At 53.0% G+C, this 24209-nt stretch overlaps 1 protein-coding gene across 1 annotated transcript in view; it reads right to left on the reverse strand.

Moving 5' to 3' along the window:
* The window catches only part of Sdk2 (sidekick cell adhesion molecule 2), a 270658-nt gene extending 246693 nt beyond the window's left edge, over nt 1-23965 (reverse strand). Inside the window, exon 1 of the mRNA XM_040750019.1 lies at nt 22728-23965. Within this exon, the coding sequence (XP_040605953.1) occupies nt 22728-22800 (73 nt within the window). The 5' untranslated portion in view covers nt 22801-23965. The remainder of the gene's footprint in view (nt 1-22727) is intronic.
* Between the last annotated feature and the right edge of the window lie 244 nt (nt 23966-24209).

Genomic DNA, 24209 nt, shown 5'->3' on the forward strand with positions numbered 1-24209 from the left:
GATTGCATAGTAAGCGCTTTACCAACTACAGACTGACTTTATGCTCTGAGCTGTCCTTCCAGCCTCATCCCTCTGGGGAGTTCTGAGATGTACCAATCAGTCTCCCTTTTTTGGGTTGGTTTGAATATGATCTTAGTCTGGGGCAGTGGGGAGAACCTGGCTATTCTTAAAGTCCTGATGATGTGAGAGGAGACTGGACTGCAGGAGACCTGACCTATAGACCTTGTTGCCCTGGCTACAGAGCGTGCCCTGTCCCACGAATGCAGGTTTGGGTATATAGGGGTGTGTGCTATTTGCAACCTTCTGAATGATTTTCCTACCCCTCCTCCACTGCCCCTCCCTCTCCCGGTGAATTAACTGGCTCTCCTGAAATCATAAATAATTAGTAAGCCTGTCCCTGGTGCCACTTAACAGTTTATGTTTTCAAAGCACTTTATGCCCATTAACCAAAGAATTCTTGATCTACCTCCCGGAGAAAAAGGATGAGGGCCAGAGGGAGCCCAGGAGCTCTTGGGAGTCATCTCTTCCATTCCCCCTGCATCAAGGATCTAGTAAAACCTGACGGAACCGAACCAGTGAACAGCCCTGGTTGGGAATGCATTAGGATCTCACTGTCCCCTCAAAATCAAGCAGAACAGAGGAGACAGGACCAGTCAAAGCTGCTCTTGCGCGGTTACCAGCAGTGGATAAGCACGGGGGGGGGGGGGGGGTTAGAGGTGGAACAGGAAGAGACCAGAAGGGTACAGTTTGGGGCTTAACACCATTTGAAGAAAGACTGGCAAGCAATGGTCAGACCTCCTTCTCTGCAAATAGGGAAAATAGCAGTTTTATAAGCAAAGCCCTTTCATCAGCCTGCAAATAACACCCTCCTGACGCTTAGGAATGTCTCATTGAAACAGCACCTCTACCTTGGCCCAACCGCATTTCAAATGTTGCTTCTGGCTTGGAGTACAAACATCCATGGATACCAATGTGCCCTCCCCAGGGAAAGGTAAAGATGGGTGTGTCTACAGATCCATTCACGATCACCTAAACAGACCCACCCAGGCACACCAGACAGAAATCACGGAGGGACCACCCGATTGCCTCTTTACAGTCAACGGCTCTTTGAATATTCAGCAAGAAGCCAATGAAAGGCTTCGTGTGATGGAGGCAGGGCTGAGAAACCAGTGAACTGAACTGAAATCGTCCTCTGCACTCTGCAGACTACTGAACATTCAAGAACACTGGAGACTCAGGGCACAGGGGCAGGTCAGTTCCATGCCCTCCTCTGATTACCACGCACACTGTGAACCACAGAAGCAGTAGCGGGCCAACGGGCACCGATAGGTGGAGGTCTACTTTTGCGTGGCTGAGTAACACCCATACCAGTAACCATCCCATAAACTCTGGACCATAAATACCAAAGAAGCAGCCAATGCAAGGCACGGGCACGCAGGCAAGCTCTGTAGGGGTTTTGTTCTCTGAAGGAGTGTTTGGCACAGTGTTCTCATGGCTTTGAACTTGAAGGCACGATGACATCCGTGCAGCCCAGAAAGCCATATTTGCAATGGGACAAAACAGAAGTAGTGAGAATGGTGTGGCCCCCTCAGGGGGAAAGACATAGGTAGCAAGGGGCTGAAACAAACGTCTAGACTGCAGCAACTGATGACTGGTCAAGTAGTCAAGAAACGGGAAAGAATGTCTCTCCAGTAAGTGGGCTTGAGTAACTGGGAATGCACATACACAACAAAGAACACACACACACACACACACACACACACAATCCCCCCAAAACAGAAGTTGAGTCCTTACTGCGCTCCATAAACAAAAATTAGCTCAAAGTGGATTAATGTTCAAACTAGAAAAGTGGAACCAAGAAACTCTTAGAAAACATGCAGGATTAAAAAATATATAGCCTATCTGTTTTTAAAGCAGAGTCTTACTACATTAGCCCAGGCTGGCCTTCAATGCACTGTTGTAGCCCAGGCTGAATCTTGTTAACTTGGACTAGTAATGGTAAGATGCCAGTAGGAAAACAAAACAGAACAGCCAAATAGTGATGGTGTATTTGGTTAAAATGAAACACTTTTGTTTATCAAAGAGCATTATCAAGAAAACAAAAATATTTCACAGAAGAAAATATATTCATATGGTCTAGTATCCAGAATATATAAAAGAACTTAAACCACAACAACAAACCCTATGTATCCTAAAAACAGAAAGGGCTGGGAGGTAGCTTGGCAGTTAAAGTGTTTGCCCTGCAAGCAAGATAGCTGGGGCTCATATGGCCAGCATCCATGTAAGTGCCATGTGGGCATAGCAGCCTCTCTGTGATTCTAGCCTTAGAAGGTTAGAATCAGGGGATCCCCAGATCAAGCTGGCTAGAAAAGCTGGCTGCATGGGCAAGCTCTGGGTTTGATTGAGAGACCCTGCCTCAAAGGATGAAGTGAAAAGGGCAGTGGAGGGAGATTCCTAACATCATCATACTCAGGCTAACACACATGCACACATGTATACATGTACCTTCACACAAAAGCATCCTGCACATACGAGCACACATGCATACATCATATATGGGGGGAAAAGGGTTAATAGAAGTATCTCCAGAGAAGACATACAAATGGCCAACTAATAATCGTGGGGAAATCATTGCTCATCAGGAAAATCCAATTCATGCCTGTTGACATGGAAACAGACTGGACATCATCTGAGAGGAGGTGAGGAAGCAGCAGCGGGAGAGGGCAGAGGCACATGGGGAGGGCACTGGGGAGGGAGGGTAGATTGATTTTTTTTTTAAAGTCCATAAACTAAGGTGAAAAAATGAAACCCACTGTGGGATACCACCTCACACCCATCAGGAGTTATAGTAAAATGAAAATGGTAAGGGTTAGTGTGAAGACACGGAAACTTCACACACTGCGGGTGAGGACATAAAATAGCCAGCGGTTAAAGCGTGCACTACTCTTTCAGAGGATCCGAGTTCAGTTCCCAGCACCCACACTGGGTGGCTCACACCGCTTGCACCTCCAGCTCCAGGCACTCTGACTCCCTCTTCTGGCTTCTGTGGGCACTGCACTCACATGGCATATACACATAGACACACAAGTGTGCATATATCTTAAAAGTAAAAGATCCTTTGAATTATTCAGAGATTGGGGGGGGGGGAAGGTGGTTGATTTCTCAAAAAAACAAAAAACCAACCAAACAAAAAAAAAGATAAAGAACTATCATGGGATTCAGAAATCACACACACATACACAGAGAAAGGGAGAGAGAGAGAGAGAGAGAGAGAGAGAGAGAGAGAGAGAGAGAGAGAGAGAGAGAGAGACTGGATACTCAGTTGCCTGCTTACACACATTTACAGCTTCACTTCGGACAACAGCCAAAAGGTCTTGACAAGCTGCAAAATATTCAAAGAATACATTTGGCTATTTACCAAATTTGGCAAAAGACATAAATATAAAGATTCAAGAGAGCAGGTAGAGTCACAGTAGTTGCCGCACACACCTGATGACCTGAGTTGGTCCTTGGAACCCACATAAAGGTGGAAGAACAGAACAGACTCCCAAAAGTTTGCACACTCACACATCATACATGCACACAAACAATAAATAAGATTATATCTACATGTTCACACACACACATACATACATACGTATACAGATTCAGTATAGAGAGTGACCCACAATGAGGACAAATGCAAATCTAGACACATCACTGTCAGACTTCTGAAAACCAACGATTAAGATCTGAAAAGGGGACAAGGAAGTCTGTGGCCTTCAGCAGCATACCCTGTATGCCCCCGCAGTAGAACAAAGGGAGGAGGGGTGTGATACGGACACGGGGCCCACCGTGCATTCCTGTGACTCAGTTTCCCACACCCCTTCATCCTCTGCTGTACGGGGAATGCCGTGCTCCACATCTCCCAACTTCAGAAGGCTTCCCCAGGCTCATTCCAGCTCAGCTACCGGCTAAAGTACTTTTCTCCCTGTTGAGCAGAGGGGTCAACTAAAGGGGAAAGACTCCTTTCATCTCTGGGTTGCCAGAAAGTCAGCCACATGCTGAACCCTCCCCTGCACCCCGCTGTGCCTGCATGCCTGTGTAGGCAGATTCCCCAGAAATGCAGCAGTCTCTCCTCCCTGGCTGAGGCCTTCCTGACCTGCAGGCTGACCCTCTTGACTCTACAGACTGGAATTGTTTTCATGTGTGGGACAAGATTCCTTAGCTCAGGACCGGCGGGTGGGGGGGTGGGGGGAGCAGTCCTCAATGTTACCCCCTCCCCCCTCCTTGCTGTCCTCCTCTCAAGGGTTTGGTATTTTACTGGGAGGGAGGCTGGGAGCACAGCCACACAAGCATAGCGATTTGCTCTGCATCCCACCTTCTAATCAAGATGGGATCTCTGGTACCCTCCCACTCAACAAGGGCTCCAGAAAGGACCATATGGAAACCTTCAGATCTAGGAAGGTCCAAGAGCGATGGTCAGGTACCCCATGCCTGCAGGCATGGGTTGGGGCTTGTCTGCTCTGTGTCCCAGCATTGTGGAACTGCTTCTCCAAAGTCCTGGACTTGGATTCAAGAGCCTTGACTCTGGTCCCCATCCTTGCAGGACCCAGACTGCTACATCATCCGTCCTTTTTTGGACCGACGGTCCTGTCTTCCTTGCTCCTCTGGTGACCTTCAAGTGTCATACACTAACCTGTATCTCTAGGTCCGATCAAACGTCTTATCTCGCTGCTTCCTCCATGGGGTGCCGCCTCTTCCAGGTTTGAAAATCATGTCCCATTCTTAGTTTTCCCCATTTAGCACGTATTTATGTCACACCGCCTGTGTGCCAGCGCTCCTCCTAGGACCTTTTACAAAACAACCCTAGCCCTATGACTACTTCATGGGGCGACCTCTATCTCGTGATGTACAGGTAAGGAAACTGAGGTTCAGGGAGGCTAAGCTGTTTGCTGCGGGCCATTGGCATTAGTCTGGCTTTGGGGTTCTTCCATTACCCATGAGCTCGGTGGTTGAAACTGAAGTCTGATCAGCATGCAGGTAGGGGAAGAGGCTTCCTGCCGGGGCTCTCAGAGAATGAGAGGAGGAGGGGTGCTGGGAGGTGAGTGGGAGCAACTGGGAAACTAAGATGGCGCCCGTAGCCAGCTCCTTCCTCTTCCTTCCCTGCTCTGCGGGGGTGGAGGAGGGGTGGGGAGCACTCAGGTCTGGCTTCTACCCTATGCCGGGCCCCTGACTGCCTTAGGGCCAGCTCTGCTGAAGCCCCCAGACCTTGGGTTCCCTCTGCAGCCTCTCCTCGCCTGTGGGTCCAGGCTGGCTGTTTAATGGATCTGCGCCACACTGTAGGGAACCACCCTTAAATAAATGATGGCTCCTGCAGAGCTCTCCTTGCTGGTCCCTGGAGAATTTGAGGGTTTGTTTATTTAAGGAGTGATTCCTTCTCCAGGACTTCTTATACCAACCTAGCCCTGCAAACAGTCATTAACAAAACTGAGGACTCTGGGAAGATTTTCCTCTGGGAGGGTGGGGCTCTAGAACCGCAGACCCAGCTGATAAGCACCACCCCCCATCTCCACCCCCCATCAGCCCTCCAGCTGGGGCATGAGACAGAAAACAGGGCTTCCAAATAGGTGAGTGTTAACTGTGACATGTAACTTTTCCACATATTCCGGGAAGGCGGGCGGAGCTGGCCACTTGACTTTGAGGTCTCCAGGCTCCTAAAATAACCACAGCAGTCAGCCAGCTCCAGGGCTTCCGGGACTCTGATGAGCACACCTGCCACCTGGGGATCTAAAGTGGCTTCTGATCATCATGGGGGCGGGGCCCCAGCTTCCGCATTTAGGGCAGTGAGCCTCTCAGCCACTCCAGGATGGGGCCCCCCAGAGCCCAGAGACCTAGCATCACCTGGGGGAGGTCCAGCTGGCGTAACGAATTTTACAGAGGCACACAGCTTACCGGAAGTGTATTACTGGGTGCCTACTACAGTCTGGGTGCTCCATGTCACTGCTGGAGACAGAGGGACAAGCTATTTGGCTTCGAGGGGTCTTCCTAAATTCCCTAAAAAGAATCAGTCCTGCTATGAGGCTTCATATCCTCTGAGTGTTCCCTGGGGCCTGTGTGACAAAGGCTTGGTCTCCAGTGTGGCACTCCGAAAGTGTCTACAACCTTCCAACAGCATTTTGGTCATTTTCTGATTGAACTCAGGCTAGAGTGGAATTCTTTGGGTCATTGAAGCGTACCTTTGGAGGGAATCATGGGAGCACGAAGTGAGTGGTTTTGCTCTGCCACCCCATCCCCTGCCATGACGATTCACCACCTCATCACAGGGCCTCAGACAACAGGGGTTCCGTTGATCACAGACAGAAACTTCTGAAGCCAGGAGCCAAAGTCAACTTTTTCTATTAGTCACGGTCTCTGGGGTCTGTCCTAGTCAGCTTACCCAAGTTGAGTACCTGTCCCGCTTTGGAGCAGAGGCACCTGTGGTGGGTGAGTCGCAGCATCTCTCTGAGCGAGGAGTAGGGCGTGGATTCCCGCTGGGGTGTGTGAAGGCTGTGAAGCCTGTGGCTTTTTGTATCTGGCCACTTGTGAAGTGAGGAGCCAGAGGAAGCATCATCCGGCAGGCAGGACCGGGCATGCTGGCACTGGAGTCTCAGCCCCTGGCTCTCATCCCTTGGCATCTTGTGTGAAACTGGAGAGAACATGGGAAGCTTCCAAGCTTGCTCACCATTCTTCAGCCCATCTCTTGACTTAGCCTTGGAGTCTGTGATGAGAGGGGCCCCTTGACTCACCATCCAGGGAGAGGAAGAGGGCTCAGGGAAGGGGATAACAGGAAACAGGCACCGGGGTGACCAGAACTTCAGAGTGTGAAACAGCCCTCTGGGGAGAAATTTCCATGGTCCCGACCACACCAACTAGGTAGACAAGGAGGACTTTTCTGGGCAGGGGCCTTGTGTGGTCAACTCTAGGCTTTTGGTTTAATGCTCCCTGACATCATCTTAAAAACCCATAACCATTTTCCAGCAAGAGGCTGCATCTCATTTTGTGCTGGGCCCTGCAGACGAGGAGGCTGGCCGACCTTGCCATCCAGTTAGCAGATAGACCATCTTCTAAAGTAGCTGTCACAGAGTGGTGGCCGCGTAGTACTGAGGCAGATAGAGGGAGTCTGTGGAGTGGGCTGCTGCAGGCCCACGAACCCACAGAACCAGAGCCTGGAGGCCTGGAGCTCTGAGGAAACCACCAGAGAGGTGACAGATGCAAGAAGGGGCCTTCTATAGGGAGGGGCAGGGACAGACTAGAGTGACAGGGGGTTCCTTGTCCTCTAGGTTGGTCTGCAATGACAGATTAACCAGGTGGTCCAGGCAGGGTAGGGGGAGCGGAGTGGGAAGCTGGGAGGGGAGCAGCTGTCTGGGGCCCTAGCCTCTCCAAGGAAACCTCCCCTAAACAAAGCCCAAGGGCAGGGTGGATGGGCACAGCTGTGCCAGCCTGTCCCCGGGGTCCCGTTGGTCTCTCAGCCAAGCCCTTCATTTCCCTTTTGGGATTGGCCAAAGGGGAAAGGACATGCCAAGTGGCTGTGTTCTGGCCTGGCAGTCTCCATTGTGGGGGAGGGGATGCTCCTTTACCCCCATCTTGAACCCATGCCAGACATTCACTCCTCGGGGGCCTCGTTCCCGGGAAACAGGTGCTGGCACTGGGCGCAGCTGAGGAAGGAATGTGAGCTTGTGGCAGGGCAGGGTGGGAAGAGGCTTCCTCAGCCTAGGACATTCTAGAAAGCAGTGGGCCAAGGACCTGGGGGAGTCTGGACACTGGGACAGAGTAGGAGGTTTTGCCTAGGATGCCTGGTCTATGGTTAGGTGCTAAGAGTTTAGCTCACGGGGCTCTCTTGTATATGCGTGCTTGTGCTTGCGTGTGAGTGGGTTCCTGTGTCCGTGCACACACATGCACCAGTGTGGAAGTCAGAGGACAACTCCTTAAGTGCCAGCCGGCCATGTTGTTTATAGAGACAGGTTCTTTCACCAAGTAGTCCAGGCTGGCTGGCCAGCAAGCCTCAGAGGACATTCCTGTGTCTGCCGTAACTGGGGTTACAAGCGCACTCCACCATGCCCAGGATTTTCGTGTGGGTTCTGGGGCTGGAATTCAGGAAGTGGCAAGCACTTGACCAAATGAGTCGACTCCCTGACTCTGCTGAGGGTCGATTCACTGGGTGGCTCTGTCTCCATGTTTGCCTTCCCAGTTGCAAGCAAGAATCCGGCTCTGGTTGGGGCACCAGCTCCAAAGAAAGCCCAGCATTGCTGCTGCAGGGGCGAGAGGTGGATCTTCTGCGACAGCTTGACTGGCCCGCTCTGCTCACTGGGATGGCAAAGGCCAACTCATGGGTTACCATGGGGATATGAGGAGCTCAGCGGGAAGCTGGGGAGCATGAGTGGTGTAGATGACAGGATAGCCATGAGCACGAGCGGTGTAGACAGGATAGCCATCAGCACAGCTCACCCTCTCAATGAACCTCTTTCTTTTTTCATTGTTTTACGTCTTTGGAGTCAGAACGCACCTTATAGATTACACACAGCACCCCTTTCCTTTCTCAGGGGGCATGTGCTAGCATAGCATCCTCCCGTTGCTGTGTTCTGAATCAAAGATGGGCCAGGGATGGTGATCACGTTGGCAATGGCATCCCTCTATGGCATGTTTCAGTCTCTCTGTCTCTGTCTGTCTGTCTGTCTGTCTGTCTGTCTCTGTCTGTCTGTCTCTCTCTCTCTCCCTCCCTCCCTCCATGTGAACGGACTTCTAGGGTGATCTGTGTTGGGGAACACATGTGGGGATCCCCAGATTTAAAGGGCAGGAGGAATAGACACAGGCTGTGCAGGTTGGGTGAATGAGTCCTAGTAGCAGCTTCTAGAGAAGTCCCAGCTACACCCAAACAGGCCAGGCATGGTGGTAGGCTGACTCCAGGACTAAACCTAACGTCCCTCCCCCAAAGCCTCTGTGACAGAGGGGCAGCATTCATGTGCTTTAAACCCACATTCAACAGACAGGGAACCAGAGGCTTGGCTAATTTAGTTAGTGTAACTCACACTCTTGAGCAGCAGGGCTAGGCCAGGTTACAGGCTGGCCATGGGAATGGGGCCTCTTTAAAGGTGGGCAGGAGACAGACTCAGAGCCCAATACTTGGGATGGCTCCTGAATCTATTCACTCCCAGGCTGGGGGACACGGAGTAAGTTGCTACAGCTCTCTGCCTTCATTTCTTCATTCATATAGCGGGGCTAATGCATCTCCTCTCATGGAGAGAGTCTAAGCATGGAAGCCACACAAGGCATTTGGAAGGATACCGGGGAGGGTGGCAAGGCTGCCTATGGGGCTTCTTGTTATTACTCCTTAGTTCTGGGAGGCCCCGAAAGTGAATTATCTGGGAGAAGTGCAGGTCCCCCTGAACTCTGATCTGGGGCTTTACATGTCTGGGGATAAGCTTTTGGGGGATAGCAGAGGGGAGGAGTCTAGGGATGTCTGCAGAGGAGGAGCTAGGAGCTTCATCAATGAGTCACAGGGCTCCTAAAGCCAGAAAAGGTTATTAGGAAAGAAGCAGCCCTCTGATCTGCAATCTTCCCACCTGACACTTCTGCTGCTGTGTCCATCCTGCATCATAGGGGATGGGCCAAGGAGAATGACCAGAGAAACTTTGGTCCTGCCTGGCTGATTGGCTTTCCAACCAGAAAACCAGATACTACAAAGGGGGGGAGACCCAGAACCCTCACTTCTCTCTCTGCTCTGCCTTCTCTTCTAGAACAGAGGAGGCCCTTTGTAATCGGGTCTTAGTGATTTGGCTACATGGTGAGCACACCCACTGCCCTTTGAGGAGGCTCTAGGGACCTGGGACCAACGGAGGAGGGTGTGGAGGAAGCTGCAACTCCCATACGCATTTGCTTATCATGCATACATAGTAGAGTGAGTTGTCTGGCTTTCATTTGCCATATCTATCTTAAAGCTTGAGCGATTTCTACGACATGGAGCCAGGATGCCTGGGGGAGGCAAGCAACAAGGGATTCCCCTCAGATCAGCAACAGTGTCACCTCAGTAGTGAAAGGTCACAAGGTGCATATTTGCAGCCCACAGTACCCGCCTGGAAAGAGAAAGGAGGGGAATGAAGTCCAACCATGTCCCAGGGAAATAGGGGATGTCCCACCCTCCACAGTTCACTCTCCCATCCCTCCTCTCTGATGACATTCTGGGGCGCATTGTCAAGCCAACCCTATGCACCCTGGAGTGACACGGTTTCCACCTGCACTGAGTGCTCCTAATATCATCCCAAATGCCACTGGCATGCCTGATGCCAGGGACCTGCCTGGGTCTTTGCTGGGACCCATATGTTGCACCCTGCACACAGTAGGCATTTGGAGGACACTTGAAGAATAAATAGCTCTTGTTTCCCTTCATCTCGGGAGAGTCATGTTGGGTCTATAGCAAGATGCCGCGCGCGCACGCACACACACACACACACACACACACACACTCACACACACAGTGAGGCGAGCCTAGTAGAAGGAAGTGAAATAATGAAGCGACTGGGGTGTGTCTTTGGGGATATTGGGTCAGTGGTCCCTTCCTCTTTCTCCCTTCCCAGGCACAAAGTGGTGAGCAGCCTCCTCCTCTGCCTCATGCTATCCTGAGGTTGTACTGTCTTACCACAGACCCAGAGCAACATGGCCAAAAGTCCATGCACTAACCCTCCAAAGCCAGGAGCCTAAGTCAACCTTTTTCCTTTACTAAGTCAACCGTCTCGGGGCACTCTGTCATAGCTGTGGAAAGCTGATTAATGCAGACATTAAGAGCGAGAACTTTCTGAGGAAATGAGAAGATTGAGTGGCACCTCTCCCAGAGCGTAAGGTCACAGTCCAGGTGTTAGCAAGCCCAGACCTCTGGATAGAGGGTACTGAGTCCAGTCACAGCCAGGACATCCCTGCTCTGGTCAAACTTCTACACTGAGCATCCTCAGAATGTGGTCCCTAGACCAGCACCAGTGTCAGCTGGGAACTTGTTGGAAATGCAGAGTTCTAGGCCCTACTTCGGACTGGCTGGTTTCAAGCTTGGGGGTGACATCTGGGGGTCTGCATCTGAATAAGCCCTCCAAGCGAGCCTCTACTCCTGGCTACCCTCAATCCATACCAGACAGGTGGTTCCTGAGGCTGCAGAGAGGATGGCACAGCTTCAGCCCCTCCCCATCCTGCCTGCTCCTGTCTCCAGGTGCCCCAGGGCCTGGCATCCTGACAATCTGAGCTGCCTCCCCTCTCCCATCCGTCAGAGTCTAGGAGGCCCAATCTGGTCCTGTCTGGACTCGGCCCAGTGCCGCAGCAAGGTTCTTCCCTAGAAGAATGAACTGGAAGCTTGTCCCCCACACTCAGCGCTGGGCATTCCAAGTTCCTGGAGACACAATGCATTCTAACATTGCAGGCAAGGTGGCAGGCCGGGTGGTGTGTACAATAGGCCTTGTGTCCCCCCACCCCACGCCTTCCTGCAGGCTGTTCTAGAACCAGGGCTGGAGAGGGAGGCTGAGCCATCAGAAATACCACTACCCAGTGGCTCCGGTCCTGTTGGCCTCTGCTCAGGCCAAGGCTGAGGATAGGGGCCTCAGCATCCCCTTCCTCTCTTCCCGGTGTTGTACCATGTCCCCTTTACCTGATAGCTTCCAGAACTTTCTAGGTTCCTCATTTAGCACAGTTTTAGGAGAAAGACATTTAATGCCAACACCTCCTTTCTCCCTCCCCCTCCCCCTGCGCCAGCCCTCTGCTTCTTAGGTCGGGGGATGGGCAGCGGGCAGAGTTCTCAGGCCACCTGAAGTCCCAGCCTGCAGCATCCTTCTCTCAGTGGCTGCTCTCTCTTCATTACTCCAATCACATCAACCCTGACAGGCGTGTATTTATTACTGTCCTGACGACAGCCATTTCTCACCCAGTGATGCGCAGACTGGTAATGAGCTTGGAGCAGAGCTAATGAGGAACTCCCCCGGCCCTCCCTGGCAGCTTGGCCTGAGACTGCCCATCTGCCAACCCCCAGATATAGGAACCACACCCAGGCTGGTAGAGACGACTCTGAACAGAGAAGTCCTGGGTCATAATGCTGAGTACCACTCCATGCTGCCCAGAGAGAAGAGACCACAGGGATGATGGACAGTAGGCAAGACCTTGTGCCAGGGCAGCAAGAGACAGACAATGGTGCTGGCCAGGCTGGTGCCAGGTGGGTGCTGGACTGACATTTTGGAGGTCTGACTCCCAAAGCACAGAATGTCTAGCGAAGCCAGGAGGAGATCAGGCTGGGATGATAACTCAGTCAGTGAAGTACATGCCTTGTAAGTATGAGGGCCTGAGTCTGATCCCTAGAAGCCCATATGGAAAAGCTGGGCACACTTGTAACCTCAATGCTGAGGAAGCAGAGACAGGTGGATCTTCCAGGCTCACTGGCCAGCCAGCCTAGTTAAATGGGTGAGGTCCAGGCCTGTGACCAGCCCCATCTCAAAACACAAGATGGACGGCTCCTGAGCAACATCACCTAAGGTTGATGTCTGGCTTCTACAGGCATGCAAACATATTTGCACATGCACACATATACCCATATGAGCATGCATGTATACACATGTGAACCATACAAATATGCATGCACATACATATGCACATGCAACCATATGAATATGCATGCACACGTATGTGCAAACACACCCATATGAATGTGCATACACACATGTGCCCATGCACCTGTACAAACATGCATGCATGGGCATGTGCACACACACACACACACACACACATCAGGAGCATAGCAGAATCATGTTAAAAGCACTTAGTTAGCGCTGGCTGTCCAGGCAGAGCTCAGTGCCCAGAGCTGTCACAGAGAAGAAACTACAGTGAAGATGGTGCTCTACTAGAATATGGTCTTTTCTAGAAGATAAATTCAAACATGCCATAGAGAAGCTACATATTGGGCTGTTATCAGCTGTGCAGGTCTTAGGGTGAATATTTCTACTGGATCTTTTCATAAACCCTCAAATTTATATGAGTAACATTCACAGACATGCCATTTGCCCTTCACTCAGACCAATAAGGAAGCTGGCCAGAGCATATTAATGTTGCTAGCAGTGAAGCTCGGAGAGAGTTGGCCACTTGCTAAGGTCACCTGACTTAGAAGAAAGACAATGCACACAGGTCAGCTGCTCCCAGGTCAGCACCCCCGGTGGCCTCAGTTCTTCTGGAAGACACCCAGACACCTGTCAAGGTTCATTGTCATCACCAACTCGACTGGGCTTGGATTTACCTAATATTACCCCTGTGGGCTTCCCAGAAAGTGAAGAGGGAAGACCCTCTCTGAATGTGGGAGTACCATTCCGCGGGATGGAGTCTTGGACCAAACAAAAAGAAAAGGAGCTGAGTTCCAGCATTCATCTCTCTCTGCTTCCTGACTGCAGACGCAACGTGACCCGTTGCCCTAAGCTCTTGCCGCCATGAGGCCTCCACCACAACAGACTATCCCCTCAAACTGAGCCCAAACAACCCCTTCCTTAAGTTTCATTCATCGATTATTTTGTTATAGCAATGAGAAAAGCAAATAACACAAAAATGTCTAGAGGTCTCTGTCCCTAAGGAGAGCCTGCAAGTCCTCAGTGCTTGGCTCCACGGCTTCTACAACAGTGCGGCTGACTGGTTTGTTCAGTCTCACTCAAAATGAGGAAGGAGAGGCCAGGAGATAAGCCTCCAGCAGCCTGGAGCTGGCCTGCCAAAGCTGAGGAACCCAGGAACACTTAGTAGCTCAAAGGCAGGGCACCTAACAGGAATGACAGCCTGATGCAGTTCTCACACTGCCCGCCCTCAAAGTCATCACCACAGACCTGTCCTGGAAGGTGGCTATCACGGCCCCCAGCCAACTGCGTGACTCAATCACTTTAGAAGGTTACAGAAAATTTTAAATAAGAATGATTGGAATACATATGTCAGGTACCTTAGAATTTTCTGGAAGACATGTCCCAACACATCATTTCATTTGCGTTTTTTTTTTAAATGTACCTCCAAAGGTCCAAGGAAGTCATGGGGAAGATACACTATACATCTTAGCAGGTATCATCTGGCTTTGAAATAGCCTCTGAGTGTGCAAATGGAATTTAGATATGCTATGGAGTGGAATGTAAATTTCTACTTATTTGGAAAATAAAATAGTAGAAGGGGAAAATGTGTGAATGGGCAGTGGATTTGGGTCATTCAGTCAGATCCACGTAGGCAGCGTCCACCCTCTTCTACCATGACAATCATCTTGGAAGACTTAAGAACTGCTACCAATGCTCCCACAACTTTCCCAGTGTGAACTCTTTAGCCACAGAGGTCAAAAAGCCCGGCCCAGAAGGACCCAGTGAGAATATTAGTAGTGGCCTCTGGTGTTATCCACTTGCTCTCGTCTCTCTGGCTTCATGAACTCACATGGTTTGCTCTTTAAAGGGTTAAGTTTATTAATTGGGAAAACTAATTGATGTCTAATACTGCCATCCTTGTTGATGAAGCGTTATTATCTAGACTCAAGGAGTTTGTAATTAAAGAAGTCTCACACACACACACACACACACACACACACACACACACACACACTACAATATCAGTCAGCATCAACAAGGCCAAAGAGGATGGGGCATCCTGCCCGTGAGCATCCCAAAGGAATGAGGCACGCAGCCCATGAACATTCTGAGGGGGTGGGGTATCCAGTCTGTAGGCCCCAGTAGGACAGGGCACCCAGCACACGGGCATCCAGAGAGGGTGGGGTACCAATGTCCGGTGTTCTGAGAGGACAGAGCATCTAGCTAGTAGGCAGGCACCCTGAGGGGAAGAGCGCCCTGTCCTCTCAGGGCACCCAGCCTGCAGGCATCCAGAAACGGTGGGGACACAGCTTGAGGGGCTGGAACACCCGGCCTGTGGGTATCTTGAGAGTGGGAATGCTGAAGCCTGTGCTATAGCTGGGTTCAGTGGTGGCTTCACATGAGGCTTTGGTGGCCCAATGGGATCTGGGTTAGTGGAGGACATGAGAGTCTGTAAGGGGGGCTGGAAGAGATGGGTGCTCACAGGCCCCTTGGTGACTTGGATTAGAGCACGTATGCAGGTACAGGGAAGGGAGGTAGGTGTTGGAGGTGACACCTGGGGGTCTCTGCACTTACAACCTATGGCTAAGGCCCTGTGGGTGAGCCCGTGGGGAACTGAGGGAAGCCTGGGCTTTTCTTAGAGAGAGGAGGAAGCCCTCTTGGGATGCATCCCTTGCCTAGCCCCTGTGCCTGAAAAGCTGGGAAAAAGCCGCACAGGAGACTGTTTTCAAAGCCCCTTGCCGTGTAGGTCCGAAGCAGTGTGGCACATAGTGCCTGAGGGTGCCATCTTGCCAGATCAAAGGCAGTGCCCTGGGAAGCAGCTGACCTACATTCATAGTGTCTCGTTCCCTCCCCTCATCCTCTCTCCCCTCCCCTCCCCTTCCGTGTGTGTGTGTGTGTGTGTGTGTGTGTGTGTGTGTGTGTGTCTGTCTGTCTGTCTGTCTGTCTGTCATCCAGAAGTATTGGGGATCAGACCCAGGGCATGGCATGTGCCATCATCTCTTTCTCCCAAGTCAGGCGATCTTGGCAGGTTACTGAATCCTTTTGAATTGGATGCTAACAATATTAACGTCTTTTTTTTTTTTGTCACCCTCCTTCACAGGGTGGACTGGAGAGCCACCCATAACAACTTGACATTTTATGAAAGGATCTAGTGAAACCACGCACCCTGAAGTTTGCACAGCAGAGAACAACTGACTGCCTAGGCTTTCTGGGGGCACGTTTGCATTTGCAGCTAGAGACGGTGAGTGTCTTAGCCTAATAAATGCCCGATGTTGGTTTCAGATGCCACCGGAGGCTTGTGAAGGACAGAAGAAACAGAAGTCTTTGGGACCAGGATACCTGCTCAATCTCAGGCCTAAAGTTCATGTTGTTTCTCTCCTACCAAGATGAGGAAGTGATAATATTATAACAACACCTATTTAGAGCTGACTGTACAGTGGCTAGTGTCCTATGAGCTTAGCCTATCTCGTTAACCCCTGTCACAGCCAATGAAACAGAACTGTTATTCCCACTTTATGAATAAAGAAATTGAGGCACACACAGTCTCAGAATTAACCAACGTCACCCAGGCAGTAAATGGTAAGTAGGAACCCAGGGGTTGGCGCATAATTGAGGCTGCCCAACAGTCTGTGCCGTCCTAGCTGGGCCTCTGATGTTTCAAGCTGCATTGGGGGCTACAGTTTAAAAAGACATGGGGGAATCTGGCTTAACTCATAACATGAGCTCATGTTATGTAGTGGCAATCAGAGCATTCAGGCGCTGGGCCATATCCTTCCTGTCACCTGGATTCTAGATCACGTATTGATGGCCTCCCTGGTCTGTATCTCTAGTGTTGCCCAGAGAGTTTCCCAGGGTCCTGGCTCCAACAGCCCCTCAAGAGTCCCCATGTCCACCACAGCAGCTCAGTTCCCTGTGTGAGCTCCGTGCCAGTAATATTTCCTTCTCCCTGGATGATCACAGCATCAAAATTTCATGGCCCCTTTGGGCCACTAATCGCTTCCTAGTTGGCATCAAACTTTAATTGTCTTTCTTACCTCATTCCTCCCCCATCCCAAACCCTGTTCCATTTGAGAGATTCCTGTGGGGCTTGATCACTGGCAAGCCAGTCATCAGAGTCTCAAGAGACCCGAGGAAGGCCTCTCCAACAGCTCTGGGATGCCCCAGGCAGGGGATGGCAGGAAGGAGGAGAGAAGGCATCCTGAATTCCGCCAAGCTCAAGCCTTGTGAGAATACAACGGCAGTAGAGGCCAAAGCCAAGAGGAAAAGAACAGAGAGAGCAGAGGGGGCTGAGGAAGAGGAGGGGAGGAGGAGGAAGCCCAAAGCTGTTTTAAGCTCTGCTGCCCTCCTTATACCAGTCCTGTCTCCCAACAGCACAGCTGAGCATCTCCTAGGCCAACGGGTGAGTCTTGCTGAGAAGATGGCAGAAGATGCCAAGGGGCAGCCTGGGGCAATGGCAAGGGGCAGCCTGGGGCAATGGCAAGGGGCAGCCTGGGGCAATGGCAAGGAGACACACGCTGGGATCACAGAAGCCTGGGATCATGCTGACAGTGTGATGCCTCAGAGCACCTGGGCAGTTAGCTTTGCTGAGTTTTCTCCTTTGATACTGGGTGGGGCTATAGTTAATGCTGGCCGATGGCTGTCAAAAGAGTGGTTCATGTCTTTGGATGTTGACATGGCTTGTCCTGTCTCCTGTCCTCTACAGGATCCTGTGTATTACATACATGGATATGCATCTATGTACAGGTAGTCATCACCCCAAACTTTTCATCCTTCCTCTCTACTCCTGCTCCCCATGAAGCTGCAGGGGACTCAGTAGGGACTCCAAGGCTAGTTAGGCTGCTAGAGGCAGCTTCTCCGGCAGGGCCAGAGCCAAGAATGGCTGGGATAGGAGTACCAGAACTTCTGAGCAGGATCCTCTCTCAACGGCAGCATGGTGGTGCCACCATCAGAGGCTACAACTGTTGGGATCAGGCTCTTAATCTGGCATGTTCTGTTGCTTGACACAAGGAGGTCTCCACAGAACAAAGGAGACCACAGACACATTAGAAGCCACTCATCAATTCGAGACTGGAAGCTGGAGAAGCAGGCAGGGCCAGGTGGCAAGAGGAAGAGTCATTCATTCATTCATTCATTCATTCATTCATTTGCATTTGTTGAGCCCCTGTGTACCAAGCACTGCCACTGAGGTTGGGAATTCAGAAAAATACAAGAGAGAGGTTGATACCTAAAAGACCATGTAACATGTCAGTGCACTGGGAGGCAGATGTCCTATAGAAGGAAGGGCAGAGAGAGCAGCAGGGCCTGCTCTCAGATGCCATAGTGTTCAGAGATGGGAAAGGGACGTCAGCTAGGGTCCCGAGGAAACTTGAAGACAGTAAGCAACTACACAAATGCTAGAGGGATTTGGAGGTCAGCTCACAGAGACCTCTAAGAACAGGTGGGTCTGTGCAGATAGACACAAGAGTAAATTCGAGGAATTGACATGGTAAGGGAGCAGAGGAGGGACTCGGCCATTCCTGTAGCCATGTGACCAGAGCATGCCAAACCTGTGCGGCTTATCAAGAGCATCTACAAAGTTATCTGGATAATCTTACTTCACCACCCAAACCCACCACAAGGAGCTAGACGGTGCAGTTCATCCCCTCACTTCAGGAAGCAGGCTCAGTTCCGTCATGCATTGTGATGGGAGTGGAGGCTGGAAGGGGCAGACACAAGCTGGGATTGGATTTGCCAGGCTCCCGAATCAGACATAGCCTGGTTCCCGCTCCCCTGAGTGTGCCCAGAGAAGTGCCAGTTTTCTCACTCCCTTCTGGGGTGGGGTCTTGGGAAGTCCTGACACTCCCTCATCCAGCAAGGCTCCCCTGGCTCTGGCTCTCCCCAGCATATGGAAAGCAGGGCTGGTAAGCAGTATGTAACCAGGGATGTCTCGGGCAACTGGCCTGTTTTTCTTTCCATTACAGGCAGTAGACCGCTCTGCTGCTGGCCCATTTGTTGCTATTGGCATCCCAAGGCCCCAAATTACAATGACTAATTCTTACTGCTCAGGGAGCTCCAGGGACATTTGCAGCAATGTGCTGGGGATGGGGGAGCTAAAGTGGATAACCCCCAGCTGTTCAGCCACCCAATGTCCATTCCAGCTCCAGCCCCCCACTCCCCAAGGGGCTGGGAGTCAGGAAATGGGCTTCCTGCCAAGCAGGGAACCCATTAAGTTCTAGGGTAACTAACAAGGTACCAGCCAATTCCTTCGTCAACATGCATGAGGCAATGTCTAACAGCCAGCTGGTATAAGGTAGTGAGCCCTCCAATGCAGAGGGTATGAAAGCTGACCACCTGGCCCCTAGACCTAGACTTGCAGGAGAGGGCAGCTTCGGATAACTCCCCAGGTATTCTTTGAACCCCTAGGACAGGAAATCATCCCACTTCCCCTTTCCTTTAGCTTACAGCTGACTGTGTCCTAGGAAACAAGGTCAAATACGTTCCAATATGCAGTTTAACATGCCGTCTTAAAGCCGAGGTCCCACTTAAGTGCAGGTTTGCTGTAAAGGATTTGGCCTCCTTCCCAGCCCCCTTTCCCTGATGGAATGAGGTTGCTGGCCCATACTCCAGCCTCCCAGTAGAGGACATGGGGGAGAGGTGGTCAATAAGTATTTGCCAAACAGTGCATGAGAGAGTTTCCCCAGCAGGTGCAGGCTGCCTGCATGATTTGGTCTCTGGCTCTGGGGCCCTGAGTGACGCCACCCCACAAAGGGGGGACTTCTACAGCCAGCGGTAGCAAGAACCCAACTCCATCACTCTCCTCACATACCACAATGCTCCAGACCCTCTCAGCTGATGTCAAGAGGTACTCGGGGCGAGAGAGGCAGGGGTAGAAGAGAAGGGGATAGGGAGGAAGAAGCAGGCCCGTTTCCCACCCCTCACTCATGCTGTGTGGAGCTTTTGACAGCTGAGCCCCAGGCAAGGATGACACTAGGCCTCCTGGTAATTAGCAAGAGGCCCTGATCAATAAGTTATTTTTTGCTGTCAGTAATTAATAATTACAGCTTAGCCACACCATGTAATTAAACTTTCATCCCATTCCCCCGTGTGCTGTTTGGCTTTTATCGTGATTAGCTCCCAGCACTAAACTTTCTCCCTTTGGGGCCCTCCAGGAGCTTCCGGATTGGCATTTCCAGGCCTCCATCAGGGTTTTCCCCACTGTCTGGTTCATTCAGTTGCAGTGTCCTCTTGTTTTTTCCCCCCAGGTGCAATTCTTTTGAAAAAGAACTTTCTAGAATGGCTGCTTCAGCAGCTCCGGCCCTCTTCCCGCTGCTTGGGCAGGCCAGGATGGCGTCTCGCAATGGTTGAGCTCACAGTATGTGTAAAGCCTCCAAAGCACTCAGTAAAATGCAGGCTGTCAGGTTCACCACTCACCAGGACCTTCCAACCCCAGCTCCTGAAGAATGGTGGAAAGCTACACGTGACTAGCTCCTGGGCACTCAGGGCATTGCGGGTCACTCCAGGAAACCGCAAGGTGGTCAGAGAAGGAAGTTTGCAGCTCCTGTGTCTGAAGGGCTTGCTGGGAACTCTCCCTCGGACAGTTACAACCATGTCAAGCGTACAAAGAGGGAGACAGTGTTCCCAAGGTACAGACGAGGAAACTGAGGGAGGCTTCCGGTGGCTCAGAGTCTTGCAGAAACATCTGTGCAGTCGCCTCTATTTGATCATGAAAACCCTTGCTTCCTGGTTTGGGAGTAAATGCTCTTTCTGTGCTATCATTGCGTTTTGTCTGGGAAAGGAGTAGGGACCATGTAAGATCGATTTTGGGAGAAATGGCCAAATGATAGTTTTCAGTACAACTGGGTAATGCAGCTTTAGCCCAGCACCTGGAAAAAGAACTAGGAAAAAAAAAACTCCATAGTATCCCACAGTAGTGACTCCTGGGCACTTGTGTCAGAGGAGCAGCTGCTGGGTGTCTGGTCACGTCTGTAGAGTGGACCCTGTGGGCTCAGAGGTGGTGCTGGTGGTTTTAGCTGTCCTCAAAGGACTAATCGCAGGGCTTCAAAGCAGATAAAATAAAATAATAATAATAATAATGACCCTGAGCCCTCACCTCACCCCTAAGGCAGCAAACCCAGCATGGCCTCCAAGGTGGAGTTCAGCGATTGTCTTCCCATGATCCTCTGCAGGAAGACAAATGGAAGGAGAGGGGGCAGCGCTGGCAAACATCCTCAGAGCCAGAGAGCACGGTCAAAGCAGAAGGGGGCTGCCCCTGCTTAAGAGAAAACAGAAGTGCAAGAGACAGAGGACACAGCCAGGAAAGGGCTTCTCCGATCCCGCCAGGAGGATGGAGCTCCTCTGGGAGGAGCACAGGGGCGGGAGGCCATAACTTCAGTAGACACTGGCGTCTTGGCCTCGGGTGGGTGTGGAAGTGGGTGGGACACTCGACAGTGGAAGAAGGTGCCCTGGAGACTCCGTAAGGACCTGGTCCTAGGTGGGAGACCTGGAGAGTTACCTGCCCCTCCCACGTCGGGTTACACAGCTGTTGGAGTCTGCGCAGAAGCGGGGCTAGAAGGTTCCACACAGGCTGCTACCCCTAGAAACCGCTCTATAGCCATCTCAAAACAAACTCACCAGGGACCCCGAGTGGAGGCCAGCCCATTCCTACTCTGCCAGGGCCACTGCCCCCGGGTCTCCACAAAATCTTACCCTAGACAAGAGGCCCCAGCTACAGGGGGTCCTGGTTAGCAGGGAGAGGCTCAGGACTCCAATCCTACATGTCAGAGTGGTCTTGGGCAAACCAGTTCATTGCAAAGGGCCTCAGTTTCCCCATCTGTTAAATGGCTACTAGAACGCAATGACCTCTGAGGTCCCTGCCTACTGGAAGGTTTTATGGTGACTATAAAAATAATAACTTTTATTGCCTTACAGTTATGGAGCTCGTTAGAAAATTTCGAAGTGCTTTTACCTAAATTACCGTATAAAGTCTTCCCCTCAACCCTGCGAGCCACAACTGATAATTTTTATCTCCGATCTGGGCTCTGAAGATTGCCTGACCTGGGACACAGTGGGGTCCCTTCTTTCCTAGGCTCTGGGACCCCATATGTGGAGAAAGGCTCTGTAGGGGGATTGCGGTGTCTCCACCCCAGTCCCTCCCAACCCGGTTCTTGGGTAGGTCTGGTTTCCCTGTGAGTCCAGAAAACCAACAGAAATCTAAGACCAAACGGTGAGTCTGGGGATTCAGTCTAGACTCCTTCTCCCTCTGCCCCCAGCAGGCGCCGCTCAGCCACCGCTGCCACCACCACCTGGATCCTCGAACTCCAAAGGCAAGAAAGCTCCAGTGCAGCCGCCCTACCCTACCAGGACCCTCCAGGGGACCCGGGAGACTGCTGGGCATCCGCCGCAGGAAGCGGGGATCACACCTCCTTTCAAACACACCCACTCCACATCCACTAGCCGCTTTACCGCCAGGCTGGCTGCTCTGGGCAGCCAGCTATAGATCAAAGCAGCAGTGGCCCGACATCCAGCAAACCGTGGAAGCCGGAGCCAGCGGCTGCCCGCTGGGTGTGTCTGGAGGGTGGGTTAGGATTGCCGCTGTCCCCATCGCTCTGCTCCAGGCCCATGCCGCCAACCCGCCCCAGCTCCAGCGACCGGCCAGGCAGCTAGGCGAGGGCTCCCATATGTGGCCAAACAGAGTGACTGCTCTTGAGGAGAAGCTAAGCGGGCACCCTGAGCCCCATTACGGTTTCTCTCTTGCTTCTGCCTGCCCCATCTTCTTGCCCCGGGGCACCCAGTGCTTGCCCTGCACGGCCTTGCCCTTCCTTTAAGACACCAAGCAGGACCCAGAGCCTAGGGAGTTCAGTGAAGCCAGGATATGGGATGATGTGCCCCTCCTATCGCGGCCAGAGGGCACCCACGAAGCCCCCCCCATCGCACCTTAGGTGCTTCTCCACCTCCCCTCCCCGCCCCGCGACCTTACCATCCCCATCGAGAAAGACCAGAAGACACTGCCCCACCCCAAAGAGAGCCCCAAGAGTCGAAGAAGGGGAGAGTGTTGAGACTCCCAGGAGATGATTCGACCTGGGCTAAGCGCGATGTCTTAGGGGGCACCCCTTTCCCGCCCACCCGAACCCGTTCCCCAGTCCCACGTGAAGAGAGTCGCCCATAGTGTACCTTGGGCTCCGGCTGAGTGGATCCTCTGCAGGGCCAGTAGAGTCCAGATCAGCAGCCTCCGCATGCTGGCCATCCTGGCGGAGGGGTCCTTTAAGGTGCACCCTCCTTGCGACTTGCTTTATAATCCCGTGGGGTCCCGGTACCCCGCGCCTTCGTCCCGGGAGACTGTGTGGCCGAGTCCGGACGCTATGCCCCGAGGGACCGCGCCGGCGACCCCAAATCCTTCTTCCTTCTTCTGCGCTGGCTGCTCCGCAAGACGAGGGGAAAGAAGAAAGAGGCCAAGTCTCCTTCCAAAAACTCGAGGCGCCTATATCCCTTAGCACCCCGACTCCGACTACTTCTAGCAGCCAGAGCGACCCCTGCGATCCGGCCTGGTTGCTGGCCGTGTTCCCGAATGAGAGGACAACTTCAGGAAACTTCCTCCCGATGGCCACGTTGCCCGCCTCCCGCCCCTCCCCGCCCCCTGGTTGGGTTCTCCCGGGCCGACGTAGTCACCGTGGTTCCAGGCGCCCTGCCCCCGGGACTGGATGCAAGCGGAGCGCAGCGGTCGGCGCGGGTGCCGGGTGTCTTTCAGAGGGGGCGCAGGGTTCGGGGGGCGCGGTTAGCATAACGGTCCCGAGTCTCCCTGGAGCCGAAGTTTTCTTCTAACTTTGCAGGCGGCACCTGGCAGGGCCGAGCCACCCTTCTCAGCTCCGTGGTCCTCGCGCCCAATTAAGAGATTTCGGGGTACCTCCCCGGGGGCTTTGGTGCCGTGCTCTCCCTCAGCTCTGCGCCCCTCAGGCTAGCAAACTTTGCGGGTCCCACGGCCCGACGCGCAGCCCCGTGCGCCCATGTCTGCGCCAGCTGCGGGAGGCGATGGATGCCCGGCTCGGGTACCCGGCTGGGCGGCCCAGGCTCTAGCCAGCGCCCGGGGCGCGGAGCCTCTTGGGGGCGACCCGGTGGAGGAGACCAGCAGGTCCTGTTCTCCGCCGCGCCCCGGCTGGAGCTCCTTGCGAGCCGCACGGAAAGAGCTCGGCCGGCAGCCCCAGGTTCCGGGGGTTTCGGCGCCGCCTTGGCCGCCCGGCGTTTTCGCCTAGCGCGGGGACCCGAGTCTCCGGCTGTTCTGGCGCCTCGGCCGCGTCTGCCGCTCGTCCACCTCGGGAGCCGCTGGCTCTCGGAGCCCGGAGCCCTGGGCTGCCAGGGCTCAGCGTCCTAAGAGCCGCTCTGCTGCCGAGCCTGAGAGTCTGCCTGCGCCGAGCCGGAGCTGCGGGGGCAGCGGGAGCCGGGAACGAGCGCGGCGGAGGCGGAGACGCGGAGAGGGGGGCCGAGCGCTACCCCGTGGCCGCGACTGGAGCGCAGCCTGCGCGCAGGGAGGGGGCGGCGGCGGCTCGCAGCCAGGCCCGGGAGCGAGCCCCGCAGAAACCCAATCCGTGTGCGCGGCCGCGGGCTCCCGCGTCTCCGGGACCCACCGGAGGGCAGTAGTGTGGGCTGCGAGCGGCCGAC

The sequence above is a fragment of the Mesocricetus auratus genome, unplaced genomic scaffold (assembly GCF_017639785.1).
Source record: "Mesocricetus auratus isolate SY011 unplaced genomic scaffold, BCM_Maur_2.0 Super-Scaffold_100007, whole genome shotgun sequence".
NCBI lineage: Eukaryota > Metazoa > Chordata > Mammalia > Rodentia > Cricetidae > Mesocricetus > Mesocricetus auratus.